A 23,715-nucleotide genomic window follows, 5' to 3' on the forward strand; every position below is an offset into this window, starting at 1 on the left:
GAGACATGAAATCAGGATGTTAGTAAAATTTTTGGAAGGCGCAACACATTACTAGAACATTAAATTATATGTTTACAAGACTATTTTATTTCTTTTCTGATGGCATTTAAGAACCAGTAATATTTATTTTTAAGCTCTATAAATTGATGTTCTATCTGATCTAAGAAGATTTGCCATGGAGAGCTTGGAAGAACCATCCCAGCCTGTTAAACAGCATCTAGAGAAGCTATTGTTGTTGTCTCGTGATTTTCTTTTATATTTTCTTTCTTTTTCTTTTCATGGAGGAGTGAGGGTGGTAATGGATTTGTTTTTTTTTTAATCTTCACTTTTTAAAAATTATTAGACTGAGTGGCTTTTCTCAATGCTTTCTTCTTCACTTTTCTAAAGTGAAATGAAATACCATCGAAGTGCGGGTAATTATAGAGAGAAGGATGAGTATCTGTATCCAGACATGATTAAATATGCTTCCTCTGTCGTCTTTGGTAATGTTTGAAACAAACAAGAGAACAGTAAGAGGGGGAAAATGCCTGGATGCCAAAGCCTTCAATTCCTGTGGGCCTCAGCTTCCGTAGGTACACAACGAAGAGTTCAGAAAAGACACTTTTAAATGCTTTGACTCATACGAGGAAGCTATTAATGCTTATGATACAATTAAGTGCATTTTGGTGAGTAGCCAAACACGGGCTTTGGCTGATGTACAGTCCCGTTTACTAGTTTTGTGACCTCGAGAAAGTTTCTTATGACCCGTGTGCTTCTCTGTCCTCCCCTGCCTAGAAGGGTGATACCTCCCTCACAGAGTCATTCAGGAAGCCTTTGACATTTACGATTTGCTAAAACATCTGACACTGTTATTTTTTAATTATACTACACGATATGACTATGTTTGACATTCGTTTGAGGTACTTGGTCTATACCTCCAGCATGGTTAAAGCTGCTAATAACCTGTGAAGAGCCCCGTGATCGGTTCCTGTTTCAAGTGTTCCCAGAAACAAGTCTTGCCCTTTGAAAGTTGGTGGTTTAAGATGCCTCCGGAATTGACGCTGAAGTAACTCAGGAAGTTTATTCTCATGTAGATAAACTTCTATTTGAGCAGGGGAAAAGTGAAATTTTATCTTCCCTAATACACAGAAAGGGTTGGTTTCAGGTAAAATTTCAATAAAAATGTGGCTTATAGTGACCTTGCCTGAGATGAGATAACACGTTTAAATTAAATGTTGGGATGTGATAACCAGGTCCTGAGCCTCAACAGACTCCAGCACCTACAATCTGATTTATTGGACTTATCACACTCAGCTAAGATGGAGTTGAAGAAGGACAATCACCACACCATGGAGCCTAGAGTGATTACAACCGAAAATGGGAGGATTGCATCCAGCATCCATGTGGAATCTGAGCCTCCTCTTGACATAGAGGTGCAATGGACACTACCAATCCAATGTCCACAAAGAAGAGGTGGCATTGGATTGGGAAAAGTGGACATGGTGGAAGATGGGTGTGGGGAAAGGCAGGAAGAGATGAGAGGTGGAGGCGTCTTTGGGTCATGGAGCTGCCCTGGATGGTGCCTCAGAGGTAATCACCGGACATTGTAAATCCTCACAGGGTCCACTGGATGGAATGGAGGCGAGTATGGACCATGATGTGGACCATTGTCTATGAGGTGCAGAGGTGCCCAAAGATGTACTTACCAAATCCGATGGATATGTCATGATGATGGGAACGAGTGTTGTTGGGGGGGGAGAGGGAGGGGGGGTGGGGATGAATGGGACCTCACATATATATTTTTAATGTAATATTATTACAAAGTCAATAATAAAATAAAAAAATAAATAAATAAATAAATTAAATGTTGGGGAGTGGGCGTAGCTCAGTGGTTGAGCTCCTGTTCCACATGTGTGAGGTCATGTGTTCAATCCCCTTTACCTCCTATAAAAAATTAAAAAGACAAATTTAAAGGGTAGCAGATGTGGCTCAAGCAGTTGAGTGCTTGCTTCCCACACAGGAGGTCCCGATTCAGTCTCCAACCCCAGGTACTTAGGGAAAAAAAGGCTTTTTAAAAATGTGCAAAAACTGGGAAGCGGACTTGACCAGTGGATAGGTCGTCCGTCTACCACATGGGAGGTCCGCGGTTCAAACCCCGGGCCTCCTTGACCCGTGTGCAGCTGGCCCATGCACAGTGCTGATGCGTGCAAGGAGTGCCCTGCCACGCAGGGGTGTCCCCTGTATAGGGAGCCCCACGCACAAGGAGTGCGCCCCATAAGGAGAGCCGCCCGGAGCGAAAGAAAGTGCAGCCTGCCCAGGAATGGTGCTGCACAGAGGGAGAGCTGACACAGCAAGATGACGCAACAAAAAGAAACACAGATACCCGTGCCACTTACAACTACAGAAGTGAACAAAGAAGACGCAGCAAATAGACACAGAGAACAGACAACCGGGGTGGGGGGTGGGGGAGAGAAATAAATAAATCTTTTTAATAAATAAAAATAAATAAATGTACAAAAATAAATAAATGTACAAAAACCTAAGGCAAATTATATAGCACTTAGCAAATACATATTATGATTACTGACATAAAATTCCAAGATTACCGAACTTCTTAAACTACCTCAAGGCCAAAATGAACAGTTTTATAAATTTATTGTGCATATTATTTTAATGCTTTGATATGAAAAGACTTAAGATCAAAGAAAGTTGAACCAAGTTCTCCAAGCAGGTTTTCTTTTGTTTGTTTTCCTGGGCTGGCCTTCTCAACTACTTTGGCCTTTGAAGTTGGTTATTCAATTTTTTTCTCGGTTTCTTCTTACAAGCCCAGCAAATGATCTGTTTTTATTCTTAAGAACTCCTCAAGACTTTGCCTTGAGTTCCTGGGCAAAGTAGTGGAAGAAAGGACTATATTAGTCTGGATAGAAAACAAGATAGAAAATGCCATTGTCAAAGCAGAAATCTATGCCTCAAATCCAAAACAAAGACACCAAAAGAGTACCTCTATGATTTTATTAGTGCATTGTAAAATTGCTGAGGCTAACAAAAAAAAAAAGTTGAAATGACAAACCGAGTACTGAGTCTTTAATCTCAAGCCCATGTATTTTTAGCTATCAGGCTGATAAGGAGGTGCTCATAAGAGAGGAAATCTCATGCTTACTCAAGGGCCCTAACCTGAATTTTGGCATATATCTCTGTCAGTGCTTAAGTGGAAAAGCTAGTCTGGCCTATGGATTGGATCTGCAGTTGCTACCCATAGTTATCATTTAATACAAGAGGGTTATAAAAAGAACAGGTAGACAATGGCACACTGAGAGCTTTCAGAGGGGATTGGTTTAAGGGAGAATGTCATTCTTACATAGGATGTGCTGTGCAGTATCAAGTCTAGCCTGGACTAGACCATTTTGATCTGAAAGCAGATTAAAGCATTTGGATAGCTTAGGGCTGTTCTTATACAGGCTCATTATAATGAAACAGATTTAGGGATTACTTTGTAATGAATTTTGGTACTGCCGACTTCATTGAATTGATTCTGCACGAAATCAAATATTTTAACAATTGTTAAATTACTGAGAAGATTAATACTTGATGCTCTCTAGGCCTTAGAGTTTGTAAGATACCTTGTATATATAAGGAATGGTTATAACACTCCTTGGAATTTAGAGGGATCCAATGAATTAGGAAGATAGAGTACATTAAATAAAATTTAGATGATTTATTTTTGAGGCCTGTACTATCCAATACATTCTTTTTACTCAGGTCAAATTGTATGCTTCTTTGCTTGAAACCTTGATGAAATTTCTACCTTGGTGCTTCAAAGTTAAATCCTTAAGTCAAACTAAAATAAGGCCCTATCATTTAAATGGCAAAAGTTATTTAGGTGAATCTGTTAGTATTCTAGATACCTAAATGTGTATTTTCATTCCTCACCACCTAATGCAGTCAGCTCTCATTCTCTAGGAAATAGAAACACCCGTTTCTACAGTGTTCTGTTATTGCTTGAGCAATGCAATATTTATTTCCTGTCTTGCAATGAAAACTGTTCATTGTTTGCTCTTCACAGGTCACTGACAAGGAGCGGGAGTTTGCTGCAGAAGCTGCAAAACAGCTCGAATATCAGCAATTTGAAGACGACAAACTTTCTCAGAAATCCTATAGCAGTAAACTCTCTCGATCTCCGTTAAAGATTGTCAAAAAACCTAAAAGCATGCAGTGCAAAGTGGTACTTCTGGATGGATCAGAATATGCCTGTGATGTGGAGGTAAGCATATTTTTTAAAACTTTTTTGTCCCAGATATTGATAGCTGGGGATGTTGATAATGAAGCATACACATACCTCTTAGTTTTTTAGAACTCTGGAAAATTACTCAGACTCAGTCTCTAAATACAAAATTATTTCCAAAATCTATAAGATGGGATCAAATTACTAACAATATAATTTCCCAAAATGTTAAAATCAAAAGTAAAATATGGTCTTACTTTTTTAAAAAGGTGAAATTTCCAGCATTTTCTGTGTAGGAAGTAAAAATTGGGAGGCTTTAAAAATCGAGTTTTCTTTAATATTCTGACTATGAACTATTATTTAAATTTTACCTTTTCTACTTGAATGGAGTTTTACTTTTTCTATTCGAACTTGTTGCTTGATAGAAACTTGTAAATGTTTTTACGTAGGAGTGTTGGATCATTTGAACTGGGCATGTCCTTTTCTTGCTCAGAGAATGAGTAGTAGTTCAAGGGTCCATCATAGCAAACACTGCAGCTTTAGCATAAAAAGATAGATCCGACCTTTTGTTCTTTTTGTTAAGAAGACAAATTCTTCTCTGAGAAGGGGCAGTTGACTGATTTTTGTCAGAGATGGTTAGCAAGTCCAGGTTAACAGATGGGGACACACAGCCTGGCCGTGGTGGCAGAGCTGGATGGTTTTTGAGTTCTCTGGGGGATCATGGAGAACACATGCAGGGCGTGAACGCGAGCCGCGAGAGCCACCCACAGCATCTTCTCTCCAGGAGCTGGGAAGGAGCAGCCTGCTTTTTGAAGGTGATTTGGTTTCAGAGTTGGAGTTTTCCATCCGAAGATTACCTTCCCAAGTCCAGCCCTCTCCCTTCGTCATGACGGCACTCAGAGCCACCCCTTCTTACCACGTCTGCTGGCTATTCTGTGATCCTCCGTCATGCCCGAAGGTGTGGCCAGTGTGTCACCACCCACCTTTATGTCTCTTTCCTCCTGGCTCAGCCAGCGCCCAGCCTATCCCATCGCCCACAGTCCACGCTCATTCATCTCTGCTTCGTCAGTTTTCCAGCTCCCACATGGTAGCTCCGGTATTTTGCATCCTGCACCAGATGCTCTTCTTGGAACAAGATTCAGTTCATTTCATGTTGATGTCATTTAGGGTGGAAATGTGGCATGGGTTACTAAATTAGTACAGGCTGCACGAACATGCAAACACTATAATTTTAAAAAATAAAATCTTAGATAAAAAATGATGTAGTCTGCCATCTACTAATTTATAGAAAATTGTAGTAAAATCTTATGATTTAATACACCTTAACCAATGTCGAGGGACTGCTACAGGGAGTAAATACCTGTTCCAGGAACCCTACCTAAGGTTTGATGTACCCTGATCTATTGCTCACATTTTGCTGGCTCTGTCTTTGGCTAATTTCTTAGCCCCAAGTGTTCAGTTATTGATTTCTATCTTTATTCTGTGAACAGAGAGATCCAATAGTGCACTCCTAACTGGGTTTATTCTAAGAAGCTTGGATTGTGTTTTTCCAGGGTGGATTCACTTTCTGGAAAAGATAATGTAAGAGATTTTTTTCCCCTTAATTTTGAGGAGATTCTATTGATTTTATTTATGTAATGGACATAAATAGGGCTACATAATAGTCCTCTAGTCATGGCTACCAGAGTTTTTTTTGTTGTTTTTTTTTTTTAATTCAAAACTTTTTATTGTGATAACATATATGTAACAAAATTTGTCATTATAACCACAGAATAGTGGCATTAATTACTTTTACAATGAGGCGCTACCATCACCACCTTCCATTACTAAAACTTTTCATCACCCAAAACAGAACTCTGTTCTTTAAGCATGAACCCCCCGTTCCCTCTCTCCCTGCTCCCCCTGTACCAATCTCTGGATTCCCTGGTAACCTCTAATCTACTTTCTGCTCCGTGAATTTGCTTCTTCTGGATATTGCCTTTAAGTGGATTCATACAAGATTTGTCCTTTTAATGGCTGGCTTCTTCATTCAGCATTATGTTTTCAAGGCTCACCTATGTTGTGGCATGTCTCAGAACTTCATTTTATGGCCAAATAGTATTCCACTATATGGATAGACCACATTTTGTTTTTGCACTCATCTGTTGACAGACAGTTGAGTTGTTTTCAGCTTCTGGCTATTGTGAGTAATGCTTCTAGGAACATGGGTGTGCAATTGCCTGTCCGAGTTGTTGCTTCCATTGTTGGGGGGATTGCTTTGTCATATGGCAATTTTATGCTTCGCTTTTTGAGGAACCATCAGACTTTTCCACAGTGGCACCACCATTTTACACTCCCTAAAACAATATACTAGAGTTCTAATTTCTCCACATCCTCCCAACACTGTTATTTTCTGTGTGTTTTTTTTTAAGTAATAGCCATCCTAGTGAGTTTAAAGTGGTATCTTATTGTAGCTTCGATTTGCATTTTCCTGATGATTTATGATGTTGAGCATCTTTTCATGTGCCTATTGGCCATTTGCCTATCATCTTTGCTACCAGAGTTTTTAAAGAAGAGTTTAGAAGAAAGTTTGCAATTTCGTGGAGGGGCAATAAATACCCACAAGTCAGCCCGTGGTGTGTATAATGTTGTTTTTGTTATTTGATTGTTTTTTGTTTTGTTTTGTTTTTCACTTAATTTATATCCCATGCTTCAGAATCATTATAATTACTGTGTAGTTGGGGACAGAATTTTTATACAATTTAGTGTTACTTTTATTTTTTTGAGGTACCAGAAATCGAACCCAGGACCTCATATAGGAAGCAGCGTTCAACAACTGAGCCACATTGGCTCCCCTGAATTGGTTTTTTCATTTGTTTTACTGTTGTTTATTTTATTTTTTTTGGAGACACTGGGAACCAAACCCTGGGCTTCCCACATGGGAAGCAGGCGCTCAACCGCTTGAGCCACATCCACTCCCCCAGGGTTAGTTTTAATGTTTTGGTGAACATTTTGAGTGGCATGGCATTATTTTCCTTTATAATATTTTCCTTTATAATAAAGTATTTTCATAAATTTAGCAGATATTTAAGAGTAACTTTTTTCTGGAATATAAACCTTTGCTGGTAGAATATTTTCAGTTTGTCAAAAGGTGTTGGTAGAAGTAAAATGTGTTCACTAGTGATATCTTTGTTGAGAAGATTGGGAAATTAGGACTTGATAAAGTTAAGTGGATTTACTTGTAGCTGATTCATTGAAGAAAAAAAATGAATGATGAATTAGTGACTTGATTCTCAAGCAGTGACATGCTCGGTTGAAAAAGCTTGTTCAAAATGTTCTTTGTTTTTATGATACAGATTATATTAACCAAAGGGGTGCTGATGCAAAGTACCAGAAATCTGTTGGCTTTTATAAAGGGTATTTATTTGGGGTAGAAGCTTATAGTCACAAGGCCATAAAAGAGTAAGTTACTTCCCTCACCAAAGTTGTTGCCACGTGTTGGAACAAGATGGCCGTCAGTCTCTGCGAGTGTTCTGTCTTCCTCTCTCTCCTCAGGCTCCTTGGTTCCAGCTTCTTCTGCTCTCACTGGTAAGCTGGAGGGCTCGTTTCTTTCCAGGCCTTCTCAGCTGCTCAGGGCTCTGGTCTCTGCATCTGCAAACTATCAGGCGAAAGTCTCATCTCTCTTCTTGGGCTGCAGGATCCTGTATAATAAGCTATGTCTACCTCTGTGTTCTTCTCTGGGCATTTACTTCCTTGTGGGGACTCAACCCTGCTTGCCCTAATAACTTGGTCAAATAAAAGCCCTAATCTTGATTAAATAAAGTAAAAATGAAATCTCTGAATCTAATACAATCTAATATGCTCAGAGGAACAGATCAGTTTACAAACATAATCCAGTATCTATTTTTAGAATTCATAAACAATATCAAACTGCTACACAAAAAATAAAAATAAAACTTGGCTGGTGAAGTATATGGGATGTAATTGGTAAGCAAGGGTTGTAATAGATATCTCAGTGGTTTCTGTCCTCTGACTGCATTTTTATGAAAGACTTCGATGACCACACACACAAAAAAACACAGCTGGACAGTTTTTAAAGTGTGTTTATACAGCTTTAAAAGATACCAATGTGTCAGAATCCAGTTTTATTATGAAATATATAATGTGTAACCCTGAGCCAAGCTAGTGAGAAAGGATTTAAGAAGAATGGTTGTGGAACTTAATTCTGTTCTTAAGAAGTGCAAAATAGAAAAGCGTTTGGGGGAAGGGCCATCATATTTAAAAACATAAAAGGTAAAATCCATCCTTGGGTTGAAGTTGATGGGAAACTGGTCATTAACCAGCAGTGCAGCGTACCTGACTATTGTCCTTGTTGATCGATATGGTGGAGTGAGACACTCTAGGGCCCCTTCCCCCAAAGAAACTTTGAACATGCACCAAAAACTGGCAGAAACATCTTTCTCAAAGCTCCAGAAAACAGTTAAAGGACTCCAGTAACTGGGTGAGTACTGACAAGAAAAAGGCCATTTACAAGCAGCAAGACCTCATGACTCCATGTCTGGGCCCTTCCCCACGTGTCACCAGCTCAGCACAGAGCCAGCCCACACTCCTGGAGTGGATCCCTGGACCCATTTCCAGAGGGAGCAGAGTGACCCTTGTGCACATACGAGAGACATGCATATCTGGCCCAACATGTCTGGTGGTGGCCTGAGGGACTCGCCATCCCAGAACTTACCCTGTAGGTAGAAGGTGCCTCACAGAACACTCCTAAAGAATGCTGTGGGAAAGCAGTCAAGTCGTGCTGCTGGGGGCAAGGGCTTGCTGGCTGTAGGGGATAGAGTACAGAGCCTGGACTGTGAGGAAATGGTTCCCTAGGGAAGAGGTGACATCCAGAGGTATAAGCGGGGGAATTCCTAGGGCCCACATGTGCATGCCCAAAATGAGAGGGATTCTCAGAAAGGGCCAGGTAGGCCCCTTCGCTTTGGCCTAGAGCTATTTTCCAAATACCTTGTATGGAAAAACCCTGAAGGAGAGCACTGTCACAGATAAAGGAGCAAAGACTGGGAAAGAAGTTTTCTTTTCCCCCCACGGTCTCTCTTTCTTTCTCTCTGGTAGGTCCTGGCATTCAAGGAAAACCCTGTCATAACACTAGCTGTATCCAGGCTTAAAGGACAGATGTCTTAGAGTCTTAAATTCCAGTGATAAACACACTGAAATATCAAAATATAAAAATATCTGGGTTCCAACAAAGATTACAAATCATACAAAGAAATAGGAAATGATGGCCCAGGTAAAGGAATATGAAAGTAATAGAAACCATCAGTAAGGAGGACATACCTGGGATATTCCAGACAAAGGCTTAAAAACAACAACAACAACAAAATCACCTAAATGTGCTCAAAGAGCTAATATAATACATGGACAAAGAATAAAGGAAATCAGCAAAATGATGGATGAACACAAAGAGAGTATCGAGAGAGAGGTAGAAATTGTGAACAGGAGCTAAACAGAGCACAACAATAGAAATGAACAATTCAACAGCAGATTGGACCTGGCAGAAGAATCAGTGAACTTGAAAATAAGACAATCAAAATCATCCTCTCTGAGGAGCAGAAAGAGGAAAGAATGAAGAAAAGTGAGCAAAGCCTGAGGAACATGTGGGGCACCATCAAAAGTACCAAAATATGCATTATGGGAGTTCCAGAAGCAGATAAAAGAGAGAAAGGGGCAGAGAGAATGTTCAAAGATATAATGGCTGAAAACTTCCAGAATTTTAAGGAAAATATGAATGATTAAATGAAATATGTCCAAGATTTTCAATGAATTTCAAACAGAATAAACCCAAATAGATCCATACTGCACCATTATAATAAAATTGTGGAATGCCAAAGGTAAAGAAAGAATTCTGAAAGCCGCAAGAGAGAAGCAATGTATCTCATCCAAGGGAGCCTCAGTTAGATTAAAAGCTGATTTCTCATTGGAAAGCATGGAAGCAAGAAGACAGTGGAATAACATTTAAAGTGCTGAAAGCAAAAAATTACCAACTAAGAATTATATACCTAGCAAAGCTGTCTGTCAAAAATAAGAGAGGAATTAAGACATGCTCAGATAAAACCAAAGCTTTGTTACAACTCAGCTGGCTCTACAAGAAATGCTAAAGTTTGTTCTGCAGGCTGAAAGGAAAGAACACAGGACAATTGACTGAAGCCACATGAAGAAATAAAGACTTTGGGTAAAGATAATGCATGGATAAATATGTTTACCAGTATGATTGTATCTTATTTCTACCTCCTCTTTTTCCTTTCTACAGGATCTAAAAGACAAATGCATAAAATGTAATGATAAACCAGTAGTTTTGGAATAATAATGTATAAACATGTAATTTGTGACAAGAACTATATAAAGGTGGGATGGAGGAGTGTATTCGTTAGCCAAAGGGGTGGTGATGCAAAATACCAGAAATTGGTTGGTTTTTATAAAGGATATTTATTTGGGGTAGGAGCTTACAGATAGCAGGCTGTAAAGCATACGTTACTTCCTTCACCAAAGTCTATTTTCACGTGTTGGAGCAAGATGGCTGCTGACGTCTGCCAGGGTTCAGGCTGTCTGGGTTCCTCTGGGCTCAGCTCCTCTCTTTTCTCCATAAGGTCAGCTGTAGATTATTAGGCAGACAGCTCTGTCTCTCTCCCTGGGGCTCCAGCTTTAGACTTCAGCATCAAACTCCAACATTAAAAGCCCTTAACTCTGTCCTTTGCCATGTCTTTTATCTTTGAGTCCCCACACACACAAAAGAGTGGGGGCTCAGTGCCCTATTGGCACAAGAGGTTTACATGATTACTTAACAGGGCAAACCTCTGAATCCAATAGAATCTAATATGCCCAGAGGAAAAGATCTGTTTACAAACATAATCCAATATTTCTTTTTGGAATTCATCAATAATATCAAACTGCTACAAGAGGTATAGGAACATAATTTATGGGTGCTCTTGAAGTTCAGTTGGTATCAAAGCAAATGCGATTGTTACAAATTCAGGGTGTTCAATTTAGGCCCCAAAGTAACCACAGAGAAAATATCAGAGGATATGCAGACTCATAGAGACGGGAAGTAGAGTACACTTGGGGGGTAGGTTCAATAGGAATTGAATGCAGACTGAGTGCAGGGTTTCTGTTTGGGGTGAAGGCAAAGTTCTAGGAATGGAAAGTGGTGAGGATACTGCAGCATCATGACTGTGATTTATCCCACAGAATGCTATACTTGGGAAGGGTTGTAATGGGAAGATTTATGTTGTATATATATTTACATAATTTCTTAAAAAAAGGAAAATAAGAGATAGTGACAATTGATATGATACTGAATGGGATCTAAGAGTGGAGGAGAAAAGGCTCAAAAGGGTATTATTGGGCATTTTTTAAAAATTGGAATGCAGAATGTAAGTTTTATATCAATGTTAAATTTCTTGAACTTGAAAACTACTCTTGAGGTGATTACATAAGTGAATATCCTTATTCATAGGAAGTGTATGTGGAAGTATGTATTCAAGGAGCATAATGTGTGCTACCTGCTCTCAAATGTTCAGAAAATAGATGATGGGTGGGAGGATGGATGGATGGATGGATGGATGGATGGATGGATGGGTGGATGGAGAAATGAAAAGATAGGTAGAAAGATAGAATGATATGTCAAAGGAGTAAAAATGTTAAAATTGCTGTCTCTAGGTAACTGAGGATGGGGGTGTATATTGGGGTTCATGTGGCAGGGGTTCTTAATCAGGGGTCCATGGATCCCCAAGTGGTCCATGGAAAGATTTCAGGGGTCTGTGAGCTTGAATTGAAAATTAAAAAAAAAAAAAATTCTTATGGAGACATGTTGGTGCGGGTATGATATATTTATTAAGTAATACACAGTATAGTGTGGGCTTAGTATGATTTTTATTTTGATGTAGCATGTTCTGAGTGCGGTAGATGACTGCCTGCAAAGAGGTTGGTAAGGATGGCTAAGATGGTTTTATGATGCCATGAGAAAACTCCAATTTCTAAATGTTTGCCAAAAATGATGTTTGAACAGATGTTGAAGCAAGTTAGGTAACCAGGTATTGAAATTATGGGAAAGTTGTAAAACATAATTTTGAATAATTCTAAAATTTAATTTAAAGACATGTTGACATTGAGTGTCATAAAACTATTTGCCGCTATATTCTGAGAAGGGGTCTGTGATTTTCACCTGACTGGCAAAGGCGTCTGTGGAACAAAAAGGTTAAGAAACCCTACTGTATGGGTGTATATTCTTTTTGCACCCATCCTGTAAGTATGACATTATTTCAAAATAAAAACCTGGAGTCCTTATAATCACAGGCTGCTTCCATGTAAGTAGAGTGTTCAGTTTATAGAAGGCAGTAAGTCATTCCCTGTTTCTGAGGCGAGAGAGATCACTTCTGGCTGGCCGGCTTTAGTGTACATGTGATATTCACACTCTGAAGTCACCAGGCTGGGTTGTGATGCCCAGTTTGTCCATTTGTAACCTGTGTGATCGCAAAGAACTTCCTTAAACTTTCTAAACCTCAGTGTGCTCAACAATAAAATAGGGATGAAAATGTCCCAGAAAAGCCATTATTTAGAAGATTAAAGCAGATAATGTATTTAAAATTAAACACTTTCTGGGAAGTAGCAAATTCTCAAATGGTAGCTGTTTAATAATGATAATACAGTAATTGCAGTGAACTCTGAAATGAGCATATTTAGCAGAAACTTAGAGGCTCATGGAGATCTAGAAAACTTCCCCCGAGGAATGGTTAAAGAAATAGGATGTGTTTAATATGGAAAAAGTAAGATTTTGAAGGGATAGGGTAACTGTTTTCAGTTACTAAGAAAGGTTGTCAATGAAAGTTGTAATAACATTTTTTTATGTATAGAAATGTAGAAATTACAGGAAGACATATTTTAAATTTATGCAAGAACGTTCTTCAGTTATTGCCCTTGACCTCATGCTCTCTCTCATTGGAAGGGTTCCAGCGGGAACTGTAGGCACATTTTGGGAAGCCAGCAGTTCCTCTGATGAAACCTCAGACGAGATGACTCCAAATGCCTCTTCCTACTCTAAAACCCACGGGGAAAGGCAACAAATAAATAAAACACTGAACTGAAAAAAGTGGAGTTGCTTCCCCAATCCCTACCTCCAATACATGCAATGGTAGGTGAATTGAGAACAGAATGCACAGACGAAAACAGGCATAACTTTTTTTTGGAATTTAATAAGACATAGGAAAAAAAAGGGTAGGTTGGTGTTTTTCCCTGTGGCTGTGTATTTTTAATGTTATCACCATCAAAATTTACGAGGTTCAACTCTGGCATTATTCTCTCTTCTTTTGAGCTACAAGGTGGCATTTTACCATGCCACAGCAGTGTGGCTGGGGGAGAAACCCAGGGACTGGAAAAGACAAGAAGAAAGGAGCATTGGCTCTCTAAGACAATTGTTGAACTCTAATTACCTCTTCAATCCAAACCTTCAAATCTCCTTCTTAACTGCAAGCCTTTATCATTTTAGAGTTCAGTGTTTTTCCATTCGAAGAGACGTTTCCCCTTATTAAATTTTTTGAACACTTAGTCTTGATTATCTAAAATATGAGATCTTGGTATGGGGAACCCATTTATGGGCACCTTGACATATACCTTTGGGAAATGTTTGCATTCTACCAGATTTTCATTTATACCAACAAAATTACTAATTCTGTCATCCCCGTTCATTCTTTTTATTTAGCTTCCAGAGAACACAATCAACCTCCTAGAGCCAGTTGGTTATTGTTGTTGCTGTTTATTTCTCAAACATGAATTTTAAAAGAAAATAAGCAAAAATGCCATTGTCACATGCAGTAGAGAAAATGGTGCCATCATGTTTATTTTCATCCCATTGCTTCAGTGTTTGGCCCAACTGGTTGGGATCCAAGTGATTAGAACACAACATATTCCTGCAGATCATCCAGTTTGAAATTTTGGCTTTCTCTTATTTGGGCACCATTCTCATCTAATCTGGTGTGGTTTTAAGAAAATAGGTCAGATTTGATGTGAAATTTGAGACCATATTTCTTAGTATTAGGTGCTCTGTTGCAGATACTAAAATTTTGTCATTTTAAGGTACATTTTGTTTTATGTTTTCTACTGGGAACCCTGTTGCAGGAGGAATCACTGGAAAGTGATGTGGGGTTTATCTTGCAATGTTAACTCCAAAGAGCCCTGCCCTGTTTCTCTCCCCATGTGAACCTCCATTTACTTTACTTAGATCATAAAAATATTGTTTCCACAGTGAGGGAGACATAGTACTTATAAGATCCAGGTAATTTCAACCTGGACTAGCACTCCAGGGAAAAATGCCAGAGAACAATGGAGAGAAGTTTCTCTCTAGATTGCAGCAAATCAGAGCTACTTCAGTGCAGCAGTAAAACTGTAGAAGCTGGGGCCCAGGTGAGGCCCTGTCTAGCGGCCTGCAGGTTATATGGGCTCCGTATTGGAGGGCGATTCAGATCCCTCTAGAAGGGCCTGCCTGGGGTCTAGGCATTCTGGACTAATCCACCCATGGAATAAGCACAGGCTGCAGAGAGATGACTCCAAGAAGCATTTGTTGACACTTCTCAGGAACCAGAGAGGATGAAGAGATTATATGAAACTATTATGTCCTAACTGCTTTTGTCACATTCTGATGACTGGTAAGGGAGGGATTGTTTTCAAAAATTGCCCGATGAATGCTCTATCTTGATGGTGATTCGATTGACTGTCCAAAACATGTTCCCCTTTCATATACTTCACCTACTGAGATTTGGTTGGAAAAACAAACTCATTGTCAAAATGTCCCAATGTCTTTAAGTTATGTGATTTAAAAACTTTTCAGTTCCTTCAGAAGTTCCAACTGGACACTTGATGGAATCATCATAATCTAGAAAGATGGTTAAAATAGTGGAACTATTGCCTTTTTTGGATTATAAGAAGTTATAAATAATTGTAAAATAAGGGCTTCTTCAACACAGTTCATGTATTGCTCACTCAACAAGTATTTGAGGCCTTTTATTGCAAAACATGGAGCTTTTGACTCAGTTTAACCGTGACAATGTTTATGTAATCTACAGCATATCTCTCTTCCCAGTGGATCTCTGTCCAATAGAATGATTTACTGCCTTGCACCATCCATCATGGGCAATAACTGAATGACCCAGTCAAGCAGCTGCAGCTTTTCTGCCTGAAGCACAGAGGCCACTAGGGACTCTGGAGGACAAAGGACATTAATTAAATATTTCCTAGTAGGACAGCTCTTTGGGGCACCCATAGGAACAGTTACATACAAGAATTATTAACATGCAGTTTCTCATTTACCTGGCATAGTTAACATTAAATATACTCCCCAAGGTATTGAGATCTGTCCTTACCAAGATTTTATTAAGTAAAACAAAGCTTACTAAAACTGTTAAATTGAGTCTCCTGGTTTTCAGTTTTTAAAAATAATAAATGTTAATGTTCTATCATTGGTGTTTACATGGTCTATTAATCTAAATGATATTAAGTTTAATAAATGTGAGCATTAATGGCAAGAAATAGAAACATTAAACTCCCTATTTATTAATATACAGTGAATTTTGGGACTTAAGTGCCTGAGTGCCTTGAGTGATTGATTCTATCTAAAAGGCAAACAGAGCTGGGCCTTTTTTTTTTTTTTTTTTTTTGTATTTACTCCCAATTGTCACATTGTGTTAAGGCCTGACAGAAGGTTTATTTTCCAAATGTTAATATTCTAATAGTGTGGTGCTGAAGCACTAAGTTTGGTTTTACATGGTTATTATCCCCCTAATTCTTCATATTTCATTGTTTTACGGTCAGTTTGTGTTGAAGATTTGGATGAAATGAACTTTTCTGAGTTGAGGCAGCAAGTAAAACACTCTCAGATATGTGTATTATCTTACCTTTCCCAGAAGGCAGTGTCTCATTTATCTTAGTGTTTTGTACAACACGTGATTTTTCTCGTAGTACACGTTCATTCTCCGTGTTCAGTGAAGGGAGCCGTCTTCCAGGCTTGAAAATAATCTGAGTTTTCTAGGATTCACCCTCCTGTGACTAGAATTTTAAGTTGTGATCTATTTTTTCTGTCTGGTTCAACTTGCTTGAAATGATCGTCCTTCAGTATTTCCCCCAAATGTATTTCTGAGTTCTCCTGCGTCCTCTGGAACGAGTCCCATGCATCCCCTTACCCTATCTGTGGCCGTGTTGTCACAGGTCTTATGAGACAGTGATCAGCCACTCCCGGTTGCCATTGGCACATTTGCCCTGGGCTCAGGTGGAGGGCACTGTTCTCTCCTTGCTGCTGCTTCAGAAGTAGAACGGGTGTTCCCTAATGCCCCATAGCACACCTGAGTGTGGGCTTCACTTGAGGTATGGGGAAAGGTCATAGTGTCTGCTACTCCAGAGGCTCTTATAGAAGTCACAGGCCCAGGCTCTACCGCAGCACCCCTTAGTCTTCCTGCCCACTGCCTCTTGGCCTGCCCATTTCCACTCACAGACCAGGCTCCCCCAGTCCTGGCCCCAATTTGGACCAAAGGAAGTTCTTCCAAGGGCCATGGTTGTCATCATCCATCCCCTTGGGTGGAGACCACCCCCTCCCTTCCACACCCCTTAGTCTCCATGATCTCAGTAAGACAGCATCTGCTACTGTGGATCACTTCCGGGCTCCATTCTAGAAGGTAAAGTATGCAGCAGTTACAGTGACAGTACTTAACAGCTTCAACAAAAACCCCATGGTGTTGTATCTACCAGGCACCCTGGCTCCTCACTAAAATCTCTGCATTTTCTAGGATACAGAAATGTTTTTTAATATGCATTGGGATTTTAATAGCAGTTGTCTTTTTTTTAAAAAAAAAATCTATTTTTCATTTATTTCTCTCCCCTTTTCCCCGCCCACCATTGTCTGCTCTCTTTGTCCACTTGCTGTATGTTCTCCCGTGTCCGCTTGCACCCGTCAGCAGCACTGGGAATCTGCATCTCCCCCTGCCGCGCCATCTTGCTGCGTCAGCTCTCCATGTGTGCGGTGCCACTCCTGGGCAGGCCGCACTTTTTTTGCGCTGGGCGGCTCTCCTTACGGAGTGCACTCCTTGCGTGTGGGGCTCCCCTACACCGGGGACACCCCTGCATGGCAAGGCACCCCTTGCGCCTACCAGCATCCCCGCAGGCCAGCTTACCACATGGCCCAGGAGGCCCTGGATTCAAACCCTGGACCTCCCATGTGGCAGGTGGACGCTCCATCGGTTGAGCCAAATCTGCTTCCCCAATAGCAGCTGTCTTAATGCATATTCTTCTTTCATCTTCACTACGATTTTAACCTTTAGTACTGATTTCTTCACATTGTGTGGTAAAAGAAGCCAAAGACGTTTACTAATTTTGTGGGGGCTTTAATATAAAAATGTCACTAACCGTCCAACACACACTTCTGGAGGGCCTGGAACTACCAAATGAGTCGAAGCCTTTGAGCTTGGGCATGGGATTGTCTTAGTGAGTCAGAAATCTTAGATCTGGAAGGAACGTTGGAAATAATCTTGTCTATTACCTTGTTTCATGAATGAGGAAATAGAACTAGAGAAGAAAACAGTAAGTCTGACGTCATACAGCCTATACGGCAGAGAAGGACTGGAACGGAGGTCACCCAGCTTCTGCTCTAGAGATTTCTTCCCCACACATCAAAACATCCAAACTCTTTATCAGCAGAAGGAACTAAATGACTTGAACAAGCATAGGAAGAAAAAGGAAGACGAAAAAAGATCTGCTTTTGAAATTGTTTAATCAACCACAGAAATTAGATTCTTGCTTATCTCCTCAATTTGTAAATCTGTACGCTTTCAGCCTCAAAATTAATTTCTTGGTCAGGTATATAATGTTGGGTTGGTAGGACAGAGAGGCTGCCAAAGTCAGTCTTTTCTGATCTTTTTATCTGCTCCTTTCCTTCCTCCCCCTATTCCTCTTCTCCTTTCCCTCTCCCTCTCCTTGTGACTGCAAAGCTTTGGAACCTCCTTGAAGCAGATCTGAGTAGACCCTGAAATGGGTCTCTTCTCTGAAGAGGGAAGTTGGGTGTAGGTCTGCACTGGAATAATTAGGCCTCCATAGGACAAGACTTAGGTATGGGCAGGTACTATTTAAGAGGATTGGGAATCAGTTGGTGGGAAGGAAGGCATTTTCTCAAGACTCCTTCATCTAATGTTTAAAAATGCTGCTGCTAACTCAGCATGTAAATTCCCCCCAGCATGGGACATGACTCCTGGAGATGAGCCTCCGTGGCACTGAGGGATTACTACCAAATGCCAGCTGATGATGTGGCTGGAGAATGACCTTGAATAAAAGGGTCAACTAGACTGGCAGAATATCTCAGCCTACATGTAATATCAAGAGTTAAAAATGCTTTCTGACCCTGAATAAAAGGGGGAAATGGAAAGGACAAATGAGTTTATATGGCTATGAGTCTCCAAAAAAGAGCCGGGAGGTCATCAGAGGGGTTGCCCTTATGCACACCTCAGCAGAGTCCCAGAGACAGTTAAAGTAGAAACAACCCCAGGTATTGGTTCTTGTGAAGGCTACAGAGACCCACAGGTTCTATGGTCATGGCAGATGGAGTTCAGTGCCATGTCAGTTGGCCCTACTTTGGAGTTTGCGGTCCTAAGTGTGATGAAGTTGGACTCGGGTGTGATCTTTGTTCACAAGCCTCTCCTGTCACTTTTACTGGACCTGTGGTTGGCGCTGGGGTTTAGTGTATACTTGGGGGACCTGAATCTCTGGACTGTCCATGTGATAGCCAGGCCCTGAGCCTCGACAGACTTGCAACTCCTGCCCTCTGGTTTATTGGACTTATCCCAGCCAGCTAACATGGAGGTGAAGAAGGTCAACCACCATACCAGGGAGCCAAGAGTGCCTACAACTGCAAACAGGAGAATTGCATCCATCATCCAAGTGAGTCGAGGCACCCTCTCGATAGAGGGGTGGAGTGGACATAGCCATCCCAGGGTCCACAGAATGGAGGAATAGAGTATAGATTAGAGTGGACTTACTGATACTCTATTCTGGAACTAATGTGATTAGTAGTGGAAGTAAATGTAACAATGAGATAGAGAAAGTGGACATGGTAGCTGCTGAGGGTGGGAATGGGAAGAAGAGATGTGATATGGGGGCATTTTCAGGACTTGGTGGTGTCCTGGGTGGTACTGCAGGGACAGTTACTGGACATTGTATGTCCTCCCATGTCCCACTGGGTGGACTGGGGGAGAGTGTAAACTGTAATGTGGACCGTTGACCATGTGGTGCAGCAGTGCTCAGAGATGTATTCACCAAGTGCAATGAATGTCCCATGATGATGGAAGAGGTTGTGGTTATGGGAGGAGTGGGGTGAGGGGGTGGGGGGTGTGTGGGGACCTCATATTTTTTTAATGTAACATTAAAATAAATAAATTAATTAAAAAAATAGATAAGGAAAAAAAACCTAATTGGAAACAACGCATGCCCACCAATGAGTGAATAGATGAGCAAATTATGACATATCCATATTATAGAATGCTAATCAACAATAAAAAGGAATGAACAATATACAAGCAAAAAATAAAATAAAAATGCTGCTGCTGCTTCCATTTGGCTGTACAGTGAGGGATCGTGTGGAAGTCAAGCTTGGAAGCAGTGCTTTTTATGTGAGAAGAGGAAAAAAACCTGGAGAAGCCCTCCAGGACAGTATGTGGGAGCTTCAAGGCCTGAGACCACTCTTCACCCTTGAGGAAAGGGGATTTAAGAAAGTCGCTGAGTTTTCACATTGCCCACGTGCAAGTGAAAAGGCTCTTCTAAACCGAGGACCCCGGCTGTCCCTTATCGAGAGAAACAATTTTTGCCATCCAGAGCTGCTTTTTCAATTTTCCTGATCAATTGCCAGTTTATTTCATAATTACAGCGTTTCCCCATGGAAAGACAGGTTGTAATTTTCAAGATTATAGCTCTTCTCCTGTTAGTTAGCATTTAAATTGATGCCTTTCTTTTCATGGAAGCACTCTTGGCCCTTCAGGAAGTTTACAAAGCAGCTTACTGGCATCAGGCACTACATCAGAAAATCTCTTCGTAGATGGGTAGTAACCTGGGAAGATTCCTCGTGATGGATAGTCTTGAATTTGATACCTCTTTTTCGTTAGCTTCAGTTTTGGAGGGAGGTGTCTTTTGCTCCTGTCCCCAGATTCTGAGACCTGTGAACAGCATCTGGGACCTCTTTTGGGATATAGAGCTGAGGTTGGATAGAATTACAGGTTCTTAGAGCTGGAGGAAAACAGGAGCTCTTGTACAAACCTTCAAAGGGTGTGCGCATGCACACATTTTTCCAACAGAATTGTTCAAACACTGTAATGCTGGAAGTGAAGCCTTCTTTTGGTTACTCTCACATATACTAGAAGCGTGGTGGAACATTTCAGCCAAGTTGCAGTCACGACCGCACTCGTGTACAGGTGCCATTTGGCAGGGCACGTATGCCTCCCAGTCCAGTGTCCGACTGGCATGTGAAGAGGCAATGCTTTCTAGCTGTTATCACAAAAGCAATTTTGGCTCTTGGTTTGAAAAAGTTTTAACGTGAAAAGAAGTACTAAAACGCATTTATGTCAGAAAATGCCTTTTGTGATGTAACTGTTCCAATGATCTTGCTAAAGTTTGTAGCAGAGCAAAGAGGAAAATCTGCTTTGGTAGTATTTCAGCCCAGTCTTGTTTGCAGTTTGGATAAGGCATTTAAATAATCCAGTGGGGAGTGCTTGTGGCTCAAGCAGTTGAGCATCTCCGCCTCCCACACAGGAGGTCCTGGGTTAGGTTCCCAGTGCTTCCTGAAAAAACAAACAAGCAAATAAATGAAAAAAAATGTTCAGGGGAAACTGTTTTGGCTCAATGGTTGAGTGCTGGTTTCCTACATGTAAACTCCCGGGTTCAATCCCTGGCCCCTGGTACCTTAAAAAAAAAAAAAGCCAGTGGAAAGAATTATGATGTAATAGAGCAGGGAAAAGCATTCTGCTAATGTGTTTCAAGGTGGAATTGAATAGCTTCCTGTTCTTTTTTGTTAGTAATGCATATGCCATGGCTAATATTTATTGGGAATAAATTAGTAAATTACAGAGGCCAGTGTGGGCACATACTTAAAGGATAATATAAGCTTCGTTTGGAGCAATGAAAAAAAATATTGCTAGTCTTTCTTGCCAAGGCTTGATATTTACCATATATTTACCCATTCTCTCAAGATTTCCGTATCAGCCGGGCAAACTGAGGGCCTCTAATATAAGCCACTCCAACAAACAAAGGGCTCTTTTAACATTTTAAATTCAGCTTTTTGAATTTAGCATTTAGATTCAGCTTTAACATGATTTTAACTTAAATGGTCTGCTAAGAAGCTTGCCCTGTTGGTTTTTATGCTGTGTTACGCAAAATATCTAGGGTTCATTAAAGACAAAAGAGTGGAAATGTTGAGCTCTAATTTTACATTGAATCCATCCATCCAGTAATGGAACTGGCATTTCTATTTCAGTTAAAAGGATCGCTCATACTGAGTCTTTACAAAACTCATAAAGCATAGTGTTTTAGTTTGCTTTTATGATGGGAATTTTATTAGGGTTAAAGCTTACAGTTCCAAGACTGCAAAAATGTCCATATTGAGGCATCATAAGAGATGTTTACTCACCAAAGGTTGGCTGCTAGCAGATCCTGATATCCTGCCACATGGCAAGGCAAGATGGCGGGACTTCCCAGTCTCTCTATACTTTCTTCTCAATCTCAGCTGTGGGCCATTAGGCATCTCTTCCTGGGCCTCAACTCTGAGCCTCTCAGGGCTTCTCTGTCTTTCTGAAGCTGTAGGTGAACCTGGAATCTTCTCTCTCACATGGCAGAGTCAAAATGGCAGAGCTTCCTTTCTGTCTCTTCTCTGTGGATGCTCTGCCCAGCAGGAGGGCAGAGACCCAAACTGGGTCACGCCTCCCTGATATAGTCCAATCAAAAGTCCTAAATTAAGTCCTAAATGAATCTAATTGAACATGGTCTAATCAGAGTTCCCTTAACAGAATCTAATCCCAAGGCCTCACCTACACTGGAATTACAGGCACTGGTATGGGTTAGCTTAAGAATGTAATTTTTCTACAGTCTAGAATAGACAAACAGGACACAAAGATATCCTGATAATTGATATCAGAATTTCTAGGGAATTACCATGAATAAAATCAGATTTAAGGATTGTGGTAGAATAGAATGCATTTTCCCAATCGATTCTTCAAAGAATTTAACTTTTTTTTTAAAGATGTATTTTTTACTTATTTTTCTACCTTCCTCATTGTTTGCACTTGCTGTGTCTTGTTTGTTTTGTGCTCATCTTTTTGAAGGAACCACAGCCAAACATGGGACCTCCCAAGTAGGAGAAAGGTACCTAATTGCTTGAGCCACCTCTGTTCCCTGCTTTGTTGTATCTCTAATGGTGTTTTCCTCCATGTGTCTCTTTGTTGCATCATCTTGTTTTGTCATCTTTTTGCACCAGCCTGTCACATCAGCTCATTGTCTTGCTCATCTTCTGTAGGAGGCACAGGGAACTGAACTTGGGACCTCTCATGTGGTAGATAGGTGCTCAATCATGTGAGCTACATCCACTTCCCCAAAGAATTGAATTTTGAGCTTAAGAATATTAAACTTTGGGAACCAGAATCTCAGAGTAGCATCAGCTGGGTGGCCTCTTGGCTTTGCCATTGATTTGCAATTTTCCCTTCTTTGAAAGCCCCAGTTTTCTTATGTGTAAAATAGACCTCACAGGGTGGTTATGAGTAGTAGAAAAAGTGAATTTTAAGTACCTAAAAATGCCAGGGACTCTGATAGAACTACAGAGGTTGGCAAATTTGATAGGTTCCTTAACTTTATGAAACTTCTATGTCCCATAAAACATATCCTCTCAGGTCTTTGTAGGAATATAAACATAAAATGTTCTCTGTGGTCATGATTTTTAAAAATAAAAATGATATCTTTGTCTCTATACTATTTAGAGATTTGCTCTTATCAACTAATAATATATTAGACACTGGAAGGATTTCTTAAATGTGAGCAAGTGAATTTCATTTTGACTTTTCATTTCTAATTTTTCACCTGGAAAGAATAGTATCATGTTTTCACCTCATCTAATCATTAATTTTGTATTTTGGAAACACTGAACAATTTTATAAAATGAGAACAGGAAATATTTACTGTGCTTGTGTCTAAGATTAAAAAGACACTCACCTAGAAGCTTGTCAGATTGTGAACCTGACCTGAAAAACATAGGAAATTTGCTTTTTTTCTTACTGCCCCATTTGAACCTGCTGAGATTAGATAGAAGATGCAGCTACAGTTCTTTGCTCTTGTGTCAGAAATCAGTAGGTGTTTAACAAGCCTGGATATGTTCTGAAAATAATTATATACACTCCAATTCTGGCTTTCAGGGCTTGTCACTTTTTCTGAACTGACTCACATTCTGTGGTGAGCCACGAGGTAGCTCGTGTTCC

At 40.3% G+C, this 23,715-nt stretch overlaps 1 protein-coding gene across 50 annotated transcripts in view; it reads left to right on the forward strand.

The window, feature by feature from the left end:
• EPB41L3 (erythrocyte membrane protein band 4.1 like 3) overlaps window positions 1–23,715 on the forward strand; it is a 259,261-nt gene that overhangs the window by 155,629 nt on the left and 79,917 nt on the right. For all 50 annotated transcript variants that reach the window (XM_058277426.1, XM_058277428.1, XM_071208469.1 and 47 more), the window contains exon 3: window positions 4,043–4,240. In XM_058277426.1, the coding sequence (XP_058133409.1) occupies window positions 4,187–4,240 (54 nt within the window). In that variant the 5' untranslated portion in view covers window positions 4,043–4,186. The remainder of the gene's footprint in view (window positions 1–4,042; window positions 4,241–23,715) is intronic.

The sequence above is a fragment of the Dasypus novemcinctus genome, chromosome 16 (genome assembly GCF_030445035.2).
Source record: "Dasypus novemcinctus isolate mDasNov1 chromosome 16, mDasNov1.1.hap2, whole genome shotgun sequence".
In the NCBI taxonomy this organism is placed as follows: Eukaryota; Metazoa; Chordata; class Mammalia; order Cingulata; family Dasypodidae; genus Dasypus; species Dasypus novemcinctus.